The 21,361-nt window shown below is 47.2% G+C and overlaps 1 protein-coding gene across 5 annotated transcripts; it reads left to right on the top strand.

Moving 5' to 3' along the window:
* Nucleotides 1–743: 743 nt before the first annotated feature.
* pdlim5b (PDZ and LIM domain 5b) lies at nt 744–21,361 on the top strand. 5 transcript variants are annotated; one of them, XM_011604911.2, is made up of 13 exons: nt 744–957; nt 3,508–3,613; nt 8,600–8,751; nt 13,095–13,125; nt 13,340–13,854; nt 15,759–15,901; nt 16,319–16,346; nt 18,012–18,175; nt 19,349–19,529; nt 19,864–20,044; nt 20,151–20,271; nt 20,344–20,459; nt 20,555–21,358. In XM_011604911.2, exons 2-13 carry the CDS (start codon nt 3,515–3,517, stop codon nt 20,642–20,644), a joined length of 1,821 nt encoding a protein of 606 aa, XP_011603213.1. In that variant the 5' UTR covers nt 744–957; nt 3,508–3,514; the 3' UTR covers nt 20,645–21,358. The 5 variants fall into 5 exon arrangements, with proteins under 5 accessions (XP_011603213.1, XP_029693192.1, XP_029693194.1 ...); XM_029837332.1 differs by lacking the exon at nt 744–957 and adding an exon at nt 2,456–2,559 and having other exon boundaries at nt 20,555–21,361; XM_029837334.1 differs by lacking the exons at nt 744–957; nt 13,340–13,854 and adding exons at nt 2,671–2,804; nt 14,729–14,751 and having other exon boundaries at nt 20,555–21,361.

Genomic DNA, 21,361 nt, shown 5'->3' with positions numbered 1-21,361 from the left:
ATTAATATGTAATTAATGAGCTAAACTGATGATAAACCCATCGCTTTATCTTTCAAATGACGCCACTAATAATGATAAAAATAATAAAAATAAGAATAATAAAGTCCTAGAATAATACGCTGTTTAAAATAGTATTAAGCTTAGAGGAACCGGAGAAGATAATTCATGCACCAACGGTTTTGCGTGCACAGGTGACACAGGTGTGTGTTCGTGCAAAGCTGTGATTTGTGACAGGTGTTATTTAAGTGCTTACGTAACTGTACAGTGATTAAAACACATACAGTAATTAAACTGTCAGAAATAACCGAGGAACAAAATGATGGCGTTGGGGGTTTTGTGGGGTTAACAAAATAAAAAAAGACATTTTTGATTATTAATTTAAGGTTGTTTTTTTTAGATCCTTCGCAAGATCATTCTTGCGTCTTGTATAGACGCACATCGGTGTTGATATTTAAATTCCTGCTGTATTAAATGAGCGAACTTAAAGCGACGAAGCTTTGCCTGCTCTTTGTAAACAAAGCTCACGGTTGGCTAAGCTAGCAGGTAAGTGCAGCTAACAACTACCGGAAGTTGTTCAATAAATAAAGGTTTGTTAAAACATAAATCAACCAAAACACCAGCAGGAATTTGTAGTTTTCACTGCCTTTAAACACTTTATTATTTTTATTTTTTTTGTGGGGGTTGGGGGGGGTGTTTAACTTCACCTGCGGGTGGAGCTACCGGAGCTTCGGGGTGAACCGAGGCTCACCTGTACGGTCCAACCAGGCAACAAGCCCCGGCTTGCTGGCTGGGGCCGAGTCCCCGGCGCCGGACGTGCGCCGCTGTGAGCCCTCCTACCGGCGCAGCCACATGGGGCTGGCTTAAATCCGGAAGTCCCAGTTCCGCTCAGTCCAGTTCACTTCGCGCAGAAGAGACCGACGCTCCTCTCGGAACAGCAGACCCGGCTTCAGCATAAAGGTGAGACCCGCAACCTCTTCACGTGGATCTAAATAGCAGGATTAAGAGGAGACACTTTAGTTTTCCTTTGACTGTGAAGAAGTCTTTGTAAGAACAGGGTCAAACCGTAAACGGGACTGAGAACCAACTTTCACACGTGTGTTCTGTGAAAACACTTTAAGCCTACGGAGGCATAGATGCATCCAAACAACCTTATTCTCAGCAGGTATTTGCAGAAAGCATGTTTCCCCCCTCACTTTAGAGATGTCATTCGAGTGTCAGGGTGGTGAAAGGCGTAATAATCCAGAGTTAATCATTCTCCTGCAGTGATGTCACCAGGAACTTCTCCTGTGGGTGACCACTGGACCGTTGCCTGTCATCCGCTCTATTCATGGCTTGTTTTGCTCCTCGCCAACCCTCCTAAAGATCATTCCTCGCCGCTTTGTTGTGACCCCCACACGGCCGAAAGGGCATCGGGGTCAAGGCTGGGAACCACTCGCATTCCAAATTATTCCAGCTCTTGTGATGCGAGGACCAGGTTCTGGGGTCATTTTCCAGGCCTTATTGACTTTAAAGAGACCGCATTTCCAGGGTATCTGATGTTAGTGCCTGTCAGTAAATCCCATTTGCAGCGTGCCCAGAGAACCTGCTGGTTAAACTGTGTTATCAGTGTGAAAGTGCTGAAATGATCATAAAGTGCCGTCATGATGCGGACATAACAGACAGGCTGGAGTATATTTAAACCCGCCTCGAAGAGAGCGGCGATGGGCTGTGTTGATGCTTTTTTCAACATTTATTATTTTATTTTATTTTTTTTAAATGCAGAGCTCCAGTTTTCCTGTTTTGTAATATCTGAAGGTGTGTCTGCGCATGTCAATGCATGATATCATTAAAGATTGCAAAACAAGCCGGGGCTTGAGATGTGCTCAGTGTTTGTTCTCACCATATTTGGTAAAGAAATGTGGGTGGGACGTGGGCCTGAGAGTGATCATACATTAATGTACCTTCGCCGTCACATCTAGCTGTGAACTCTAATACGGGGTTAAGAAGACAAACAAATAAAGGGGCTATTCAGTGACTTCTGCGGCTTGTTTGGTCGTCGCTGAGGCCAAAGATTTGCGAAAGATTTACTGAATTCTCGTATTGGCCCTGCAGATTTCTTTTAAAAATGATGAAATAATAATTCCTGGGCTCATCTCAAGGCCCGGTCACCTTGAAGTCGGAGACAGCTGCTCCGAGCGCCGTCCCATAATAGACCCGGCTCTTCTGCACGCGCGCGCGTGTTTATTTGCGGTATGTTTGCCAGCGGAGCTTTCCAGGTGTTCAGCTCCTCGCTTTCACGTGTCATTTCGACCCCCCCCCCCGCCCACACGCCCTGATTGTGGCTCCCTTCTTCTCTCTCCCCTCCGGCCTCCGTCGGCCAACGGCTGCGGTTTGATTTGCGGCCCGCCGGGGTCACGGCCAGTTACGCCGCGTCTCCGGGGGAGGATTTCACAGTGAAATACCTGTAGGTCTGAAATAATGAGGCAGTGGGATGATCTCCAGCACATCAGCGTTAGCTTTTTTTCCCCCAGTTTTTCGCTCTGGCGTCGTGTCCGGCCGCTCCTGTTGGGCAGGGCAAAGGTGACACATTTCCTCATCATCTGGGCTCTTCTCTGATAGGCAACCAAATACGTTTAAAGTCCATCATGTCACCGCACGTAACCTTCGCCGGGCTCGCCATTAACGCTCACAGTTTCAGTTTTGCAGGAATGCATGACTGACTCAAACCAGTGCGAGTCGATCGTGCGTGAAATCTTTCTTCGCCGCACCATAAAGCCTCTGCTCTGCTTTCCTTCTGGAGCCGTCCTATTTAAAATTGGACGCAGGTCTGTATAATCGGGATGCGGTAATGGGATCCTCCCTTCAGGTGATGCAGATGGTCGTGATTGCAGCCGTCCAGATCAGATCTCGCGTCCTTCCTGCGGAATGTTTGGTCGCCCGTGGATTAGCAGAGGTCCCAGCGAGATGTGACGTTTCATATTATCTTTTCCAGCTCTCGGAGCTCGACATTTTTCTCGGGCCGCGTCGCTGGCGAGACGGGTTCAGTGAAAGGACGGGGGGGGATAATGGGTTCAAAGTGCAGCCCAGAGTTGCTGATCTCAGATTCTTTCAAGGTAAACAAAGGATTGCCGGTGCTTCCTGTGGCTTATTGCAAACCCCATTTCCGTTTCAGGAGAGGACGTGCAGCAGCACCGAGTAATGTTTGGCCAAGCTGATGGCATATTGTATATATGTAGAGAGTAGCGTGCAGAGGAAAAGGCCGAAACCGTGCTAGTTCTGACATTTGAACCGCTTGTTCTGGGTTAATTAGCAGCTGCGTCGCTCCGCCTCGACTATGGTGATACCAGTAAATACCCGTTGTTTGCTCGCACTCTGCATGACGTGCTGCTTGTTCACGCCCTGTTTTTCCTGTTATTCTCTGCCACTTATCCGTTCGCCCTCGCGTCCCTGATGTCTTGCGGCCTCTCGTTAACGCGAGGTTCGTGCACGGCCAAGTTGAGAACACCCTATCTGTTCCTGTGTCAACAGGGGAATCATGAGCACCAACTACAGCGTCTCCCTGGCTGGCCCCGCCCCCTGGGGGTTCAGACTACAAGGAGGGAAGGACTTTGGCGTGCCCCTCACCATCTCACGAGTGAGTGCAACACACACACACACACACACACACACAGTCAATCTTAGGTACCCTTCACTCTGTGGTGGCCACCTCCCTGGAATGTTCACTCTGCTCTCTGCCAAGTCAGTGTTGACTGTGCGTGACGGCCATCACTGGGTTTAGACGCTAACAGTTCACGACCTGCGACCCTCCTGTCAAGGCCAGGGCTATTTTCATCATGCAGTTACATAAGGGAACCACAACAACGACCAATTTTTAAAAAAGCAAATTTCCCCGGCAGCCTTCGCGGGACACGTTTGGAAGACGAAGCCGATAGCTGTTAACGTCCGCTGACGTTTTTGTCATTCAGACGCCGGATAGTGCTAAAGGTCCAGGCCGTTTGTCCCCACGCACGTCCTCGGGGACTATGTTTAGCGCAGTGACTGCGTCACAACGTGTCCTACAAGCTGCAACTGGAACCAAACCACAGCGGTTCTGTAATAACCGTCAGAGTTGGTGCCACATAAACCCAGAACTTGGCTCTGAAGGGGCATTTATGAGCCCCGTTCACAGCCTCATTGTTTATTGACCTGTAACACTGGCCTGGTGTGAAGTGTCGAAGCGTAAGAACACGACTTCTTGTCAAACAGGATTAGATGTCGGAAACCGATCTGCTATCGTTGTAGCAGCTTCTCAACAGCTCCGGAGGAGCGGCGTCACTCACTTCCTGCTGCTTCCTGTTGTGTCATTTCAACCTCTCATGTCACGACCAAGGTCGAGGACTGTGTTTGTGTGTTTTTGTTCACATCAGTTACAGATTTCAAAGAGTTTTGGCTGCAGGATTTAAAAAAACCCAACAAAAAACAGAACATGAGCGTCCGTGTTAACAGTAGCTGCCTTAAGTGTGGGAACGTCAACAATCTTGCCTTGAATGTTTTGAAAGGCCTCGCGGCTATGATTCAAAAACACATTCATGGCACATAGCTGTTGACATTGAGGACGTCTTATCTTAAAAATAAAAACAATTCCTAAAAGGTCTAACACAGTGTCAGACCGCCAAGAATGGTCCGGGCCGTCAACAGCTCCAATCAACTTATTTTTACTATACGACGCACAATAATGTATCCTGATATTTTAGCATTTTAACCATTAATAGAAACAAAGTGAGGCCTCATCGATGTCAGTCACATGATTTATATCCCAAGACCACCCAATCCCGTAGCATCGCCTTGTGCAGCTAATTACTGTTCCGATAGAGGAATGTAACAGAGCTCCATGTGCATGCGTCTGTGTAAACCCACCCTCTCTCTCTCATCTGCGTTCTCCCCCTCTTTTGCTTGCCTGGCTTCCACATGTGCAAATCTAGACTAAAGTGGAAAAATCTCAGTCTGTTATTTTAGCTTTTTCGCTGCTGAAGCTAAAACAACTCTGGACCTAAATGTTTGCTTAGTTTGTGCCAGTTGCAGAGCCAAATTGTCCTTTTATTCCCGGCTGATTAAGAGATTGGTGGAGAAATATCCCCTCGTCTTATCTTCCATGTCCGGTTGATTATTGTTTTAGTGACACGCAGTACTTTGTGTAAACATGGAAATCTAATTTTAGCTTTGTGTTCGGCCATTATGTATCGAAGGGGAAAGCAACTCGAACGATGTGGCACGATTACGTGAATTTTGGTCCTAAATTGAAGAAGACACAATAAGATTATCCTATAGAAATGGATTATTCTGCAACGAAATGTAATAAAGAACACAATAAAATAGTGAGAAATGGTGTAGAGCTCTCTTTATGTGCAGAGAGAACCAATAATACAGCTGCTTCTGATTTGTTGAAGTGTTGTAAATTAAATTCAGTTGGAGACATCCATTCTCTGAGCCCTTTGACTCTAAATTCCTGATTTCTTCACCGACTGACACTCGAAATCAGAACTCTCCGGTTGAAATGATCTGTGGTCAAGTTAGCTGCGGCCTTTCCTGGCGAATCCACGTGTTACCAAGGTCTCTGAGACGCTTCAACGCGTGGATTTATTAGCTGCTGCCTCGGATTGATTGTCTTGGCGGCGGTCTCCACGTCTTGATTTGGACACAGGACATTTGATTTTAATCTCCATAATCTCACCAGACAGTTTTCTTAAGAACCGCGAAGCTGTCAATTTATGTTCCTGCTGAATTGAAGGATATTTAAAGGAGCAATGCTTCAACTTTTAGGCCCCAGCACACCCGTTTCAGCGATAATCTCTGTGTTTACAGCTTTAATTATCGAGCTTTTTCGAACGTCTCCATCCAGAAGGTCTCGTTAAACTCTGCTTCATGTCACCTTCCTCAGCGGTTCTGCTCAGCCGGAGTTTGTGTCTGATCCGCATAATGGGAGCATTCAGTGCTGAGCCGGTACCGCTTTGTGTTGTTTTTGTTTATGTCGCCATGGCGATTCGACTGAGGGCCCGTGTTGAAGTCTCGCTGGCATCTCGTGCTTTTCAGCGGCCCTGATTGATTTAGTGGAGACAGTGGTCGAACCAAGACAACCACGAGTCCACCTCGATTCAAACGGCCTCAACTGTGACGTTTGGCTCCAGGAACCTCCTCGTTATATCCTTTATTTAAACAAGGTGGTGCAGGGAGACTCCATCTTGTGCCCGCTACCTCCTGAGACATCCAGCAGGTTTAGTTAATAACTTTTGCAGGCTGAATATCTGCAGAACTTATTTTCCTCTTTTTGAACCTGGACTGAAGACAAGATCTTGCATTTGCATAAAATAGATTTTTGCAGTCTGTTGTCGTTTATTTGTAAGTTTTACTTCAGTAAAACTTCAGTATTCTGATTGGAGCGGTTGTATATTTTTATATTCATGGCTCCACGTAGGTAAATTCTCTCAGCCAATCACCATAAATGAATCACATTTTGACTTCTATGGCTGGAGTTAAAAGATGGCTCCGAGACACATGGAGACAATTCACCCTTCACTTTCCAGGCTTCTGCTCAACATTTCAGAATACAGTCCTTTCAGAATTGTGCCGATAAAGCGGGAGCAGTAATTTAGCAATATTTACTGTCGTTTATCGGAGGATTTGACTGCATTAACGCAGCGGAATGCTGAAATCTGCCATCACGGAGCGCCGGTCCCTCCATGTGTGGAGCGACTTGCCATTACCACTGCGTGCACGGCGGTTGGAATCGGCCGTGCTGAGCGGACCGCAGCAGCCCCACTATTATGCGGCTCGAGCCCCATTCATGAAAACGCAGTCGGGAAGAGATCCCATTTATCCCAATGCGTTTTTTCCATTGCAGGCGGCCATTAAAAACCAGGTATTGTAGCTGGTTTAGGTTTAAAAATAGCAGCTTGTGTTTGAATTTAAAGCAATGAAACGGTACCAGGATTTGAAGGACCTCCTGAGCCGCAGCGCCGCTGCCAAGCTTCTTTATTTATCCCCTCTCCGTCACAAGTGATTCAGACCTCTCCTGATTTATATTTATAGACTCCAAATGCCAGACATTCTTACCGTAATATCTTTTTATTTGTTCTGTGTCAGTGTGACAGATTTTTGAGCACGTTACAAAACTCATCACTCCCCATTTCATGTCTGAGGGATTACCATATATAGAACTCTATAGTATTGTCTTTCTTACATCCATACAAGGACAGAGCCCCTTTTTAGTTTTTTTTTTTTTTTTTTAAACTCCGCTTCCTCTCAAACAATCTCAAAGGCATGCAGAGGGGGAGACGGCGGGCACTGAAAGGACCAGCAGGAATCTGTGCAGCAGCAGTGTGTCCAGCAAGCCTCCACATGCCAGTCAGGGGTCTTTACAGGCCTGACTTACTTTACTGAGACTAATGAATCACGACAGACTCGTTAAACCCCAGCTGGTTTACCAACCAGTCTGATGTGGGCAGATGAGTCAGTCAAAGCTGTGTCCAGGTTCTATGTCGGCATGTGGCTGCACGCTGCTTTCCCCCGGTGTTGGTATGCGCACGTCAGCCTCGGCTCTGTGCGCTTCCCGCAACTGATTTACTTCACAATGGAAAGGTCTCTGCCACTGTGTCACTTCCTCATTCCTTCTCTTCCCCCTCCATATATTCTCATCGAAACCTTCCTTGTTCCTTGCAGCACGACACAAAAAGGAGGATTAATTAAAGGGTAAATGCTACTGTACTGTAAAGCAGGTGGGTCCTCGCTCTGCTTTCTGGTTGCTTCTGCGCAGTATGTGGGCGGTGTCAGATGATGTCGCCAGGGCAACACCCAAATACCAGGAGTTTAGGGACGGAAGAGGTGACGCAGAGTCCATCTGCCTCACTCATCCTGGTTCATCACCGTGGAAGGAATCATCCACAGTTAGCCTTTCTTCTGTCTACGCTAAAGCTCCAAAAGCCCAAATGATAAAAATCGCTGCGGTGTTTCATGGCCTAATTTGAGGTAGTCGTTACCGTGGGAACACCGGCGTGTGTCCAGAAATCGTCATCGTCGTGGTTTTGTTGCCTTCCTTCCTGTGAGTGTAGGGCGTCTCATCAGTGGGGGCGAAGGGGGGGAATCTGATTCACCTGATTCATCAGACACAGATGGAGGTTTTAGCTCTCCAGCTCATGTTAGTGATACTTAAAATGTTCAGGTTTCACCTGATTTTATTTGAATTTACTGCATAAGCAGTAAGACAAGAAATAGAGCCGAATACATTAAGCACATAAAAGGAATAAAGCAAATGAACCTCCTGAACGTTCCACGGCTGCACTGGATGTTCTCGAGAGGAAAGAGATGACATAATTCACTGAATTTTTTTTCTTTTGCCCCAAATTGAAATTATCTGACGGATGTGAGGAATAAGATGCCTTATCTCCCGCTTACGTCAGACAGGAAAAGTGGGGATAGCTCAGTGCTGACCTCTTGATATCCACAAAGTGCTTAAACAGGATTCTCAGTTTTGAATCAGTGTTTTTTTCATTAACGCACACCTTCGTCGCCAGCGCTCAGGAACACAGGTGACGTGTCCAGTTGAGGTTTCCGGGTGGAATTAAAGATAATGCTGACGTCTTTGCAGCTGACCGACGGAGGCAAAGCAGCCAGAGCCAAGATGAGCGTGGGAGACGTCATTCTATCCATCAATGGCATTTCCACCGACAGCATGAACCACTTAGAGGCCCAGAACCTCATCAAAGCCTGCATAGACAGTCTGAGCCTTACTCTGCAGAGGTAACACACACACACACACACACACACACACACACACACACACACATACACACAGTAAACCAATAGAGGGAAAGTGATCCAATAAATGCAGGAGCAAAAATGATAAATCCTAATTAAAGGCTGCATCTCCGGGCCTAAGATGTTCCCTTGTTAGCATTAGCATCAGTGCTAATCACTAGAAATGAGGGTTAAGACACTTTTTTTGTCAAGCAGGCAGAGAACAATCTTCATTACATTATTTCAGGAAATGTCATTTAATGTGTCGTATATGTGTCCTTTTCTTCTGGTGTGGTCCAGAATCTGTAAATGTCTTCAGGTCAGTTTTGCTCGACTGCTGAGTTCATTAAACGCTCTTCTGTTTTTTGCATCAGACTAAAGGAAGAACTTTCCTCGAGCATTTTAAATGTGATCTGTCCGTTGCCCAATGTTGAGATTATAGAGCTCCAGCTCCAGCTCAGTAAAGGTTAACCTGACTGGAGCGACACCAGACGAGCTCAGACTGAATTTTCTGTGGATTTTATCTGACCCTGGAAGAGAATCACCAAAAGAATTCTTCTCCATGAATCTCTGCTGCCAAATATTTGGCGGGGCAGATTTTCTGCAGCTGAGTGTAAAAACTTTAAAGTGTTTTTAATAAGAAAAATAAAGAGAAATGGCAGCAAGGATCACAAGGAAACTTTGTTTGGAATTTCTGTCAAAGGAGCTTTAATTGTGAGACAAATGGAGCTAAAATAGCCTGGTCCTCCAGCTGCTTGTAATCTGCGTTTCACAGGGAAACTTCAAAACATTCGGGCCTCACACTACATGCAAACTGCAACTGAAATTGCCCCTTAGACAACAAAGGGTTTCCTCCTGACAAATGAGACATGATTTTTAATTGCTTCCACTTGCGCTGCATTTTTTCGGGGATGGTTTGGCGTCGATGTTGCGTGGAGCCACTTTTTTACGGCCACGTCGTGGCTGTTTCCTATTACAAGGCTGCAACACTACTGTATCCATAAAAACACAGTTTAACAAGTGGAACTTTCTCAGACCTGCACTTTCTGCGTCCGTGTTCTCCGACCTTTGATTTATGATTTATGATTTGATGATGACTGATAAGGCTTCTGGGGCAGGAGGGAGTCACATTCCAGAAGATGATTAATGCGACGACAGCTCAGTAGTAACATTATGTCACACAGGCATATTTCACATTCCAGACTTCCTTTTAAGGACCCTGCAGGCGTGTAAAAACACACCTTACAGGCTTTGAACATAGCTGATATTCAGCATTCTAACTCCACTGATGTGGACCTGCATTGTTTTGTCCAGTTGCTCCGGCAACATGGTGCCTCCATGTAATGCAATTTGACTCAAATGTGCTCCATACGTGCACTTATGGGCTTCACATGGTGCCTGTTCCTGCTTCTACAGGAGAGCGAGCATCTGGGGTCCATCTCTTGACCAGACTTTAGTCGGATGCAATCAGTCTACAGCACCCGACGATCAGGAAGCCATTTTGCGTCCTCAGTGCACGTCGATTATCCCTGAAATGTTAACGTTAGCTACTTCAACCGCTTCTGTCTGCTCTTGAAACGTTAACTGGCCTCCGCCTTTTGTTCTCTCACTGCGGCAGACTTGTTCACCGAGCGGCTAACAGTGTCTTTCGGAAAGTATGATAATTGGTGTTTATTCATTGTTTTGAAATATGCAGAGCAAGTAGTGGAGCCACGGGCCTGTGGCCGCCTGCACCTGGGTCCAAGAGCTCCATAATAATGAAGATAGGCAGAGTGCTGCGCTTGCAGTCCAACCGCTGTCTGATGTTTCATAGAGGAATGCGCGCTGGTATCGGAGGGGTACAGTTTTTTCAATCCGCCTTCATATTTGAGCGACCAAACTGGCCGTCTCATATCCTGCAGACAGAGAGGCAATCACTGCTCAACATGGCAGCTGCAGGATGGATCTACAGGCAGACTTGTTCTTGTGGAATGGCAATAACGGCGCACAGCAGAGCCCCCCCCCCCCGTCCGCTGGCAAACTTTGCCAGATGTGGTGTGGTTGTCAGAGGAAATATGAAAAGATGGTGGCTTGTTATTGCCTGACTTGGGCCTGCATCAGAAGGGATCCTTTTATTACAGTTCCAGTTTATTCCTCCGCGGTCACTTTGTCCACAGAGAAGATCTCCTTCATTTCCCCGCTGAGCTGCGCAGCACAATTAAATCGGACTTCTGTTTATTCCTGTAAATGTCGTTTACATTTATTTCGCTCTTTGCCTGCCAAGATAAGCACACGTGTTGGGAGACCTCGGGCACCCAGCACAGCTACTTAAATGGGCAGAGATGGGCTGCTGGGAGCCACTGTTGTGAATGCCACCCATCACTTCAGTGCACGTGAGTGCTGATGAGGACAAGTGCACATACGAGATGTGGACGCCAACCGAGCGGCGTGACAGAAGCTCCGCCACCGTGGTCGTATGGTCATGTCTTCACATATTTCTCCATAGTTTAAAGTTTTTACCCCTTGTTCACACTCTTTTACATACGTTGCCCTTTGACCTTAACCCAAGGGCACCAAACAAAGCTGTGAGAATTTTGATGTTATCTCCACACCCACTTATTCCACATCCCTGGGGGGAAGATTTCCTCTCTTTTTTTTCCTTCTCACATCCTCCCATATATTACATTTGTGTGAACCCCAACCTGGGAGCTCGTTTCTATTGATCCTTTGCGAAATGGAAAGAAACCCAACGCGATGCAGCTGGTGGGCCGCTGTTATCAATGAGTGTCGTGCGAGCTCGTGCGAGCTCGTGCGAGCTCGTGCGAGCTCGTGCTCGTAAAACACGTCGGTGTGTTTCTGGGTGGTGAGAACGCCGCCTATTAGTCTTTCCATCATTCAGTCAGATGCCAGAATGTTTGCGTTGGCTCACGCAGACACAGGCTGTGTGGAAACGTGTCAGTCTGCAGCAGGCCCTGCTTTCACACACGGGAGCGTGCACGAGCGTGCGTGCGTGTGTGTGCATGTTCTCTGTCAAACTACAATTCGGTCAAGATTGTTTTATAATCTTGTAAAAGTGCAGAATTCAGCTCAATCAAATTTGAAGAGCTCTCGAATTGAATGAAAAAGGCCTCCTGATTGGATTCGGAGCTCTAAAGGGAAGCACTGACTGGGTTTTTATTAGAGGAAGAGGTTCTTCAGAACCCCGAATCCAGGATTCCACAAAGGCGTCTCTCATCGCAGTGAGATCCTCCTCAGAATGCCGCAGTCGCGTGTTTATGAAAGCGAGGTGCCAGAACGTTCATCCATCCCTGTTGACAGCAGAGCAGAGCCAGACCCCAGCTGTGCAGATGTTCACCAGACCACCCAAACAAGTGTTTGTTCAGCCTGCTGTTGGACAGGACACACGGGGGACCCACCCAGCCGCCTCACAGCAGGCAGCTGATGGCAGATTCGCACCGTCGTTGTAAAAGAACCCTGCTTTCTAATAAAAACACTGATTTATCTGCCACAACTCCAACGAGGAAAACCAACGGTTGCGTGGAAAGTGTGAAGAGCGCGGATGTCGTCAGAGGGGCGGCGGCGGCGGGTGGGGCCGTTTAATAACCTGGTGCCTCTCAGAAGAGCTCAGTCAGAGAGGAAGTGTGTGTTGGCGGCAGAGGCACATAGCAGGATCTTTACTCTCTGTGACTCTCTGTGACTCTCTGTGAGTCACTCAGTCACATTTTCACATTTTAATGAGGAATTGGGGGGTTTGCTGTCAGCACGTCTGCTCCAAATACAGCACGCGTTGCTAACAGACGTTTCTGATTCATTTGGCTGCTTGTCTCAGTTGCAGAACACGTCTGAGGAGGCGCCTTTCACGTTTTCACATCATAGTGGAGATATTGACGAAACAAAAGTCTGTGCTTGGTTTTTATTGGAGGCATGTGGAGAGCGAAGCACGCGGAGATGCCTCCCAACACACACACACGCACACACGCACACACACACTGTACAGCCTGTTCTCATCTGCTGCTGTTTTTGGACGGTTTCGCAACATAATTAGCGATAACGGTTTTGAACCTGTTGCTCAATAAATGTCAATTTCCAGAGCTCGAGCCTGCCTGGACAATTTAGTTTCATTGTGTGCTTCTTGGAGACGACTGGACCAACATTCATTGGTATCATATATCCGTGAGAATAGAAGGATTGTCTGAGGGTCCAGTCTTGTGGAGAAAAGTAGCAGTTATCATCCACAACCACCGCCTCCTTTACGTGGGTCTGTGTGACCTCTTGTCTCTGCATTGGACAGTTGGACCATGAATGTGACTCATTTATTGTTGAGTTTTGAATGAATTTTATATAATTATCCCTTTTTTTTTTTGCAGATCCAAAACCTCTAATGACGGAGCATCTGAGGTGAGAATCCAAGTACCTGAATAGAAATGATAGCCATTAATTTAAAAGGAGCCCTTCTGAGAGTGTGCATGCACATCTGATGTGTGGGAGTTGTGTGGCACATGCCTGCCCCTCTTAAACACCTTCAGTTTTGCAATGCTGGATTTCACGCATGAGTTGATTTTATTTCTTTATTTTTATTTGCTGGTTTGTGCATGTTGTGTGTCTCCACCAGGGTGAACCCCAGGAAATCATTAAACCTGTGCCACTCACTCACCCATCCACATGCACCACTTACACCAAGCCGACGAGTCACTCCACCCCCGCGTACAACAGCACAGCTCGGCCCTTCGGCGCCGGCAGCGCGGGGGTCGCCGCTTCTTTATCCCCGGAAGCCCCTAAAGTCGCCACCATTCCCTCCGCGTCGTCTGCTTTCACACCAGCTGCCCCGTCTCAGCCGCCTCAGCCTCCCTTTCCACTGAGATCCAGCCCAGCCGCCCCTGACGCAGCCCCTGCCACCTCCAGGCCCAGCCCTGGCCGCACCGCCTTCACGTCCCCGTATGCCGCCTCCTCGTCCTCGTCCTCCTCATCTGATTCGTCCTCTCCAGCCAGAGTGACCGCCCCCTCCTCCACCCAGCCTAACGTCCCACAGCCCTCTGTCTATAACACACCTATCAACCTCTACTCCAATGCCAACGTTTGTGAGGTGGCTATGGGGCAGAGGCGGGGGCTGCCTGAGCAGCTCAACGGGTACGTACCGCCGCCGCCACTCTGACCACATGTTTGAAAGTGCACACATCTGGAACAACCTCAACAGCATGTTGCTGACTCTGTCAGCGCCAGAAGGCATCACTGTTCAGAGAATCTGTGGAGAATTGGCCTTCCTACGGGCCTATAGGAAGGAAAATGAAATAATCCACGCTGTATTTTCCTTTCATTTCAAATTATAATTGGGTCTAAAAATAATAGAAGTTGTCACACAGCCCTTAGATGGAAAACCGAAGGCAACTTGCACAGCTTGTTTAAATCCTCCACGGGTGGAAAAGAGTCTAGACGACATGCTAACTGGTGCTCCCCAATCTACGCCGCCAGCTCAGCCCAACGCACCGCCGTCCCTGCCGGTGTAACGCTGCTTCCTGATCAGCCAGCGTCCTCCTGGTCCAGGTTTCATCAGCAGCTTTTGGATCACTGTTTGGGTCATGGTGATGACTTGGAGGAGGGATCGCTACGAAGGATTAGCCACTTCCTTTCCTCTGTCACCTGAAAACACGAGACCTGCAGACTGGCTTCTGCATTGTAACAGGGCACCTGCCTGTAGTTATGTTGAAGTGAACAGTCATATTTTCTTGAAAGAGAGCTGCAGTGAATCATCACCACAGCCTCTCGCTGTCTGAACCTGTGGAGTCTGAGCGCGTCCGTGGCAGCATGCTTGAGTTTGTGTCCTGCCCTGCATGCATGCCATGTTGTGGTTTGCGTGGTTTCCGTCAGGCACATTCTCTCAGAAGGGCCTTTTTTCACTTAAAAAAAACGAAACAAAAAGGGTCTGAGACTATTTCACAAGCAGGTCTATTCATCCTCCATCTTGGCTTCAACCCTTTTCCATTTGCCCTTTCTGTTCCCGCAGGAGGGAGACGGAACAGACACCAAGTTAGTACCCTTAATGATAATACGTGTGCTTCAGCGGCTTTCTAACCATGTAGAATGTGATTACACCTCCCTGCGTCTCTTCTGGTTTATGATTACCGAAGGCATGCTGGCACCTCTCTGAGTCACCCCCCCCCCCCACAACCCTCACAGCCGCTCATCCCCTCGGAGCGCACATTCATTTCAAGGCCTGAACAAGCTGCCGCCCCTCCCGTAAATAATCCACCTCTGAAACTCCACGGGACAGCCGCCGGGGGTCGGTTCATGCGAAGCCATTCGTTTTGCCGGTGACAGCGGCCTCCGTGTTAGCTAATACTGTATTTACGCTAGGCGCGGGGAGACCTGTCAACACGTGCTGCTGCTGAAGTCACATCTGCTGCCGTTGTCAGTGTTTATTCAAGGCCATCCAAATCACTGCCAACAAGTATATTCGGCTTTGGCTAAGAATAATCGGGCTTGATCGCATTCAACACGCGCACGCACCCTCTCTCTAAAAATGTTTATTATGAAGTACTTATTGGGGCTTTAGCATATGTTGGCTCATGGTTTTCATTTGCACTTGAACTAAACTGGGCATGTAAACACTGGACATAAATATTATTGCCTTCCTGAGTGCCAATAGTATTTAAAAGTATTTAAAAGCTCGTCACCGCCACCGTGTGGTCAGATCTCGTCACTGCTTTAACCTCAAACACCAGGTGTTTTTACTGTCAGAGTTTTGCTGTGGTAACAAGTCTAATCTCGACATCTTAAATTAATTACTGTGCAGATGCAGATCCATCAGTGAATTCCAGGGAAACTTGAAGTAACTCATAGTAGGCTTGCAATATTTCCCATTTTAAAAGATAACTACAGAAAACTACCAATGCACTTCTCATGGAAAAGTAGTGTCGTGTTCTGTGTTGTTCCCACCTTTTATGATTGTGCCTCCAGCATTATTATTACCTGCCCACTGAGCGGTGTAGAGACGATCCGCTCTCTGCTAATTTGCTCTTGATCGATCTGTACAGGAAAGCTAATGAGGACAATCACACGCTCGGCGATCCAAGCAAGAAGCGCCTGATGGAGGACACCGAGGACTGGCATCCCAGAACCGGCACCTCCCAGTCCCGCTCTTTTCGCATCCTGGCCCAGCTCACCGGCACTGAAAACGGTGCGTAGCCTCTGTGGTCACCGATGGCTTGGAGCGCCATCTTTATAGCAAAACTGTGAGGAGAGCTTTGGACGCTTGTGGGTGACTTAATTATTCATTGGTTTTCAAATCATACCTTGGATTTAGAAGCGTGACGAGCTTTCATCACCACATGGTGTAGCATTAGCTTCTTGAGTGTACGTGACAGTGATGGTTACATTAGGAGAATGAGGTTTCTGGGCCGTCCTCCACTCAATCGCTCTGGAAAGATTCTACCAGACTGGAGTCGGTTCTGGGGTTGGGTGGTTTCAGGTTCACAAAGTCTTTCTCGGGTCTCAGTTACCATGACAAGAAGCTACTGTGGGGAAAAAAAGGTTCTTGTGGCATTTATTGACAATTAACTTCACTTTCCTTGATTTTTCTTCTTTTTTTTTGCAGAGCAAGTTCCAGAAACCAGTGGAAAGAAGTAAGTGATTTTGGGGTTATGATACAATCAGATCTGGTATGTCTGTCTCTTTAAGTACTTTTGCAGGAGCTTTAGCAACATTATTCTCTCCAGCATTGAGGCTTCTAATGCAGGAAGGACCCTAATAGCTCTGGTGTAATCATGCTCAGGAGCTGTAATTAAGATTTCGGGCCAATGGTCCTGGAGTTCGATGCTTAATTTAAGGCTTAATTTGGAGGAACCACATTAAGAGCTGCTTGAGAAGTGAGTGGAGACAGCAGTGGACACATTACAGGCTGTTATTTCTGCTACACTCTTGATTTTAACTGGATTTAATGCAGTAAATGCAGCCTAGCCTGAATACCACATATCCAACCACACTGAGTGTCACTCACCAGTAATTAGGTGGTATTGTGGGTAATGGCACCCTTTCCAGACAGACATTTCTGCTGTCCTCACCGTGAAATGGCCACGAATAAGAGCAGATGGCTGACGTGTAGAAAGGCTGCTCCTTAAACTGCTTCTTTTCCTGCTGTGATCTCAACCTTCCCGCTTACTCTGCTTCTCTTCTGTCTCGGGCCAAATCAGAGCCAACAAGTTGGACCCAGAAGTTATAGGACACAAGTACAACAAGCTGAGAGACTGGCATCATGACGTCTCAGCGCGGTTGCTGAACGTGTAGCCAGCGCACGTTCTTTTCTCCTCTTTTCACTTGTTTGACTTATTTATTATATTTTGCTCCTATTTTAAAGCTGCCGTTTTGCAAACTGACATGGTTTCAGCCTAAATATTCAAACACAGACAGTTCTAAGATATGCTGATCTGCCGTTATATTTAAGCATAATTGCATGTTATGCTATGTTAATATGATCAAAGGGCAGCATTCTAGTGTACATATGTTCTTTTGTGTGTTGTAGCTTTTAACTATATCGTCCACTTTCTTTCTGTACTCTTTCTTTCTCTCTGCATCTGTTTTCTGTTTTCTGCCCTAACCAAACTTTGACCTCAATAAATTTCTTTCCTTTCTGTTGTGCCTTTCTCTTCTTCTTTTCCACCAGTAGTCTGAAGTATTTCCTGTGTCCATAGGTGGCGCTGCAACGGTGTGTAGTACAATGTGTGTCAGTGAGTTAAATAAAGATGCCACAAGCAAATAAGGGAGCAAAAGTGCTGCCAGTGATGTGGAGCTGGTTAGGTAATTCATAGTTAGGAAACATTAACGGTGATCTGAAGCTGGACAGTGATCGCCACTGGGATTATGTTATTTTAATGCTGTACCAGCATTCAGATGCTTCAAGATGTCGATCCAATAAACACATTTAGATGAAAGTGATAAATATTGCGCAGCAATTTTTATCTAAGTGGCCCTAAAGGTCCATTCGCTGTGACATGAAGCACTGAAATAATCCCAAAGGTCATCTGTTGAGAGAAATGACTACCTTTAAAATATTTTGCATCCCCACCCGGGGGGTACTGGGCTGAAATAACAGGCTGGCAGCAGCAGGAAACGTGCACACTCGTATGAAAAGTGATCCATTTGTTGTGAGTCTTTCCACGTGTCTCCCAGATTCCAACCCACTGAACGTAAATGTTTGCAACTTTGGCTGAAATATCAAGGAAACGTGTCCTTCACAAGAGAAATCAGAAGTGTGGCTTTGATTTAGACACAAGTGTGTATTTGTGTTCTAGTGAGGCTGTTGACAAACCCCCCCCTGCCGTGCACACGTCACCGGCGGCCAAAACATTCTCCAAAAGTGCAGCGGCGCCCAGGAACAGCGGCATCAGTCCTGGTACTGCATTCAAGAGCCCCACAGCCCCGGACCAGCGTCCCGTCCATCTCGGAGGTCCAACAGGTAAAGGAACGCGCACAGAAACGCTCGTCTGCTACTACCAATAGGACCTGCAGTACCGCCAGTCCGCCTGCAGGGGGCAGACCCGCTCTACAGTATTAAACCACGGCTGCGGGTTTTACGAAACATTGTACTATGGTTCTGTTGTTAATTAGTTGAATTGACTTTAAAATAGGGATTATATATTTAATATTAAGAAAAGCTCCTGTCTTAAATGAACCCTGCTGCGAGCCACCCATCAGGGTAAACATTTCGTGAAAGGCGCGAGTCAGGGGACATTATTAGCAGTTCCGACCAACAAATCTGCATGTATGCATTAGCAGACAGAGCGGGGTGTAATGTTTCCCCTGAAGGCCCTTTAGGAGACGGCTGCTGAAAGGCACCACACAGCAGGAGAGGCCACAGTAATTTCACTGTTGCCTGTGTTATTTATCAGATCAACACACACTTGACCTTAGGCAAACAGGGACATATTTCCTGCGGCCATGTCGAATCGGGCTGGGCGTGTGAAATGTGCTCCGTGACCTTGAATTTTGGCTGCACGTATTCATAGTTTCAGTGCTTCAACAGCCGGCGGCAAAGAATAATATTTAGGCGGTGTGTTTGTGAAGAAAAAAAAAAAGAGTATATATCTGAATTACTTTCCCCCTTATGGCTTTAAATTTAGAGAGCCTGGTTGTGTCCTGGGAAACTCATTCCCAGTCTTCCCACTTCCCTCAACACTGTTCAGTTTGCCATCTCTGTTCCAGGGAAATTTAGGGAGCACTTGACCTCTGACCCTGTGTCTTTTGAATACGATCTCGAACTGTTTGAAAAAAATAAAAAAAATTGTGCGTCCTCTTAAAATGTTTGGGGATGAGAGCGGGGGGGGAGGATTATTTTTCCAGGTGTCTCCTCGTGACTCTGGGAATGTGTTGCTTCCCTCAGTGGGGAAAAATTGATCCCTTGTCTGGAGCTGGGCGGGACCATTCTGTCCAACTGAGCTGTCTCATGCTTCAGGCACGGAGGTCAGAGGTCACCAAATGATTACCATTCACCGTGTGTTGTTTTGGCTTTCATGTTTCGGGAAAGTGGATTTTTCCTGAGACTTTGGTCCATTTCGTGATGTTGCCACAGCTTTTTCCACTTCGGCCGCTCCAGCGAGACACTGACCTATTCTGTTTCCTGCCGCTGTAGGTTTTCCAAAGGGCGGAAAGGTTCCCTCATTTGGCAAAGTTGCCGGCGCTGCTCCTAAAGGTCACGACCGCCCCACCCCTCAGCCTCATCCACAGGACCTCAACCCCATCGTGCAGCGGGCTGAGCACATGCCAGCGAGTACCCGGACTCCAGTGTGCAACAAGTGCAAGAACGTCATTCGGTAAATCAGCCGTTCAGCTCCCGCGTTTTTGAACTGACTGATTTAGGCCAATGCACCATTTTAGATGTTTTTCTGACCTAAAACCATCAGAACCAAAGATAAACTACAGAATACCCTGCAACATGAGCTCTCGCAGAGTTGAGGAGGTATAAAATGAAGGTGCCATTTGCACCAGGGACGCAGGCGTTCATATTAAATCAAATCTGACCACAAACCTGCGCCCGAGGGGAGCAACAGTAGAACTTCCGAGCCTGACACAACCCCATCCTACTTGTGCCAAGAGAAGGACTGAAGAAATGTAAAGGTAGCTCTTTTCTCCACCCCCTCCCGCCAGAGGTCCCTTCCTCGTGGCCATGGGTTTGTCGTGGCACCCGGAGGAATTCACCTGTGCCCACTGCAACTCCTCCCTGGTGGAAAATGGCTTCGTGGAGGAGAAGGGCCAGTTGTACTGTCAGCACTGCTACGGGCAGTACTTCGCCCCCACCTGCGCCCGCTGCCAGCACAAGATTCTGGGGGTGAGTGAGGGGATGTGGGTCCCGACCCCCAGAACGTTGACGCACCTCTCGGCTGCACGTTCAGGTAACCCGAGGATGTGCTCGTCTTTATTTGTCCCCCGCGCAGCACGTCATGAACGCCCTGAAGCAGACCTGGCACATGTCCTGCTTCGTCTGCGTCGCCTGTCAGCAGCCCATCGGGAACAGCATGTTTCACATGGAGGACGGGCAGCCGTACTGTGAGAAAGGTACGAAGGCACAATAAGAAAATCCGCCGTCGTCTAGCAACACAAACTGAAGTTTCTGGTCCGCTCGCACAGACTTCTACAACCTGTTTGGGACCAACTGCCACGGCTGCGATTTCCCCATCGAGGCCGGGGACAAGTTCCTGGAGGCTCTGGGGTTCACCTGGCACGACACCTGCTTCGTGTGCGCGGTAGGTGGAGCAGAACGTCTCATTAAGCCCCGGGATGTTGCGAGGAGACGCGCGAACGCTCAACGACGCTTTCTCTGCGTGTTTGTTTTTGTCAGGTCTGCTCCACGAATCTGGAGGGTCAGGCCTTCTTCTCCAAGAAAGACAAACCCTTGTGCAAGAAGCACACCCACTCCGTTAACATCTGACCCGTCCTCACGTCGGCGAACGGGACGAGCTCCTATAAACCAGTTCAGCAGCCAAACTGTTGTCATTTATCTGTCGTCCCCTCACACTTTCATGTCCGAGCTGTTTTACACGATGGCCAAACTGCATTTTCAATTGAATTTTATGTTAGTTTCTCTACAGCAGCACACACTTTACTAACCAGCTGGGCCCAGCAAAGTCTGTACAAGCAAGAAATATAGCAAAATATATAGAAATGATTATTTAACAGAAAGAGGAAAAGGTATTTATTTGTAAGAAGCATCGTTGAGGGACTTTAGGACGTCCTCTTCTTAGAATTTATAATATTGTGCAGATTTATGAATATTATTATTTTGCGGTGATGCGTCCATTCCCAGTTAAAAAAAGTCATTTGTATAGTGTAGCTTAATCAAAGTGTTTATAACCCCGTATGTCCACACTGTAGTGTTTTAATACCTGATGTATTACTTCCCTTTCTACTTATCTTATCTCTACTGTGTGTGCGACAGCAGGAAAATTGCTAATACGAAGGAATTTAAAAAATATCTATATAACCATTCAAAGACCATTACACAAAAGAGACATCAAAAGTATTTGTACTAGTTAAGTGCTTTTAGTTTAGTGACTGGAGTGATTTAAACAGGAGAGAAATTTGAAAGCTCATTTATTGTGGACACCAGGATGCTAACACTGAGCATATAAAAAACATTTTCTATCAA

The sequence above is a fragment of the Takifugu rubripes genome, chromosome 6 (assembly GCF_901000725.2).
Source record: "Takifugu rubripes chromosome 6, fTakRub1.2, whole genome shotgun sequence".
Taxonomy (NCBI): Eukaryota; Metazoa; Chordata; class Actinopteri; order Tetraodontiformes; family Tetraodontidae; genus Takifugu; species Takifugu rubripes.
This window is presented reverse-complemented; position numbering and strand designations above follow the sequence as displayed.

Coding starts and splice junctions, on each gene's coding strand:
- pdlim5b (XM_029837331.1), top strand. CDS start 2,692: ATGACTGACTCAAACCAGTGCGAGTCGATCGTGCGTGAAATCTTTCTT. Junction 2,805..3,507: donor CTATTTAAAATTGGACGCAG/GTCTGTATAATC, acceptor CTGTGTCAACAG/GGGAATCATGAGCACCAACT. Junction 16,347..18,011: donor CCAGAAACCAGTGGAAAGAA/GTAAGTGATTTT, acceptor TTTGTGTTCTAG/TGAGGCTGTTGACAAACCCC.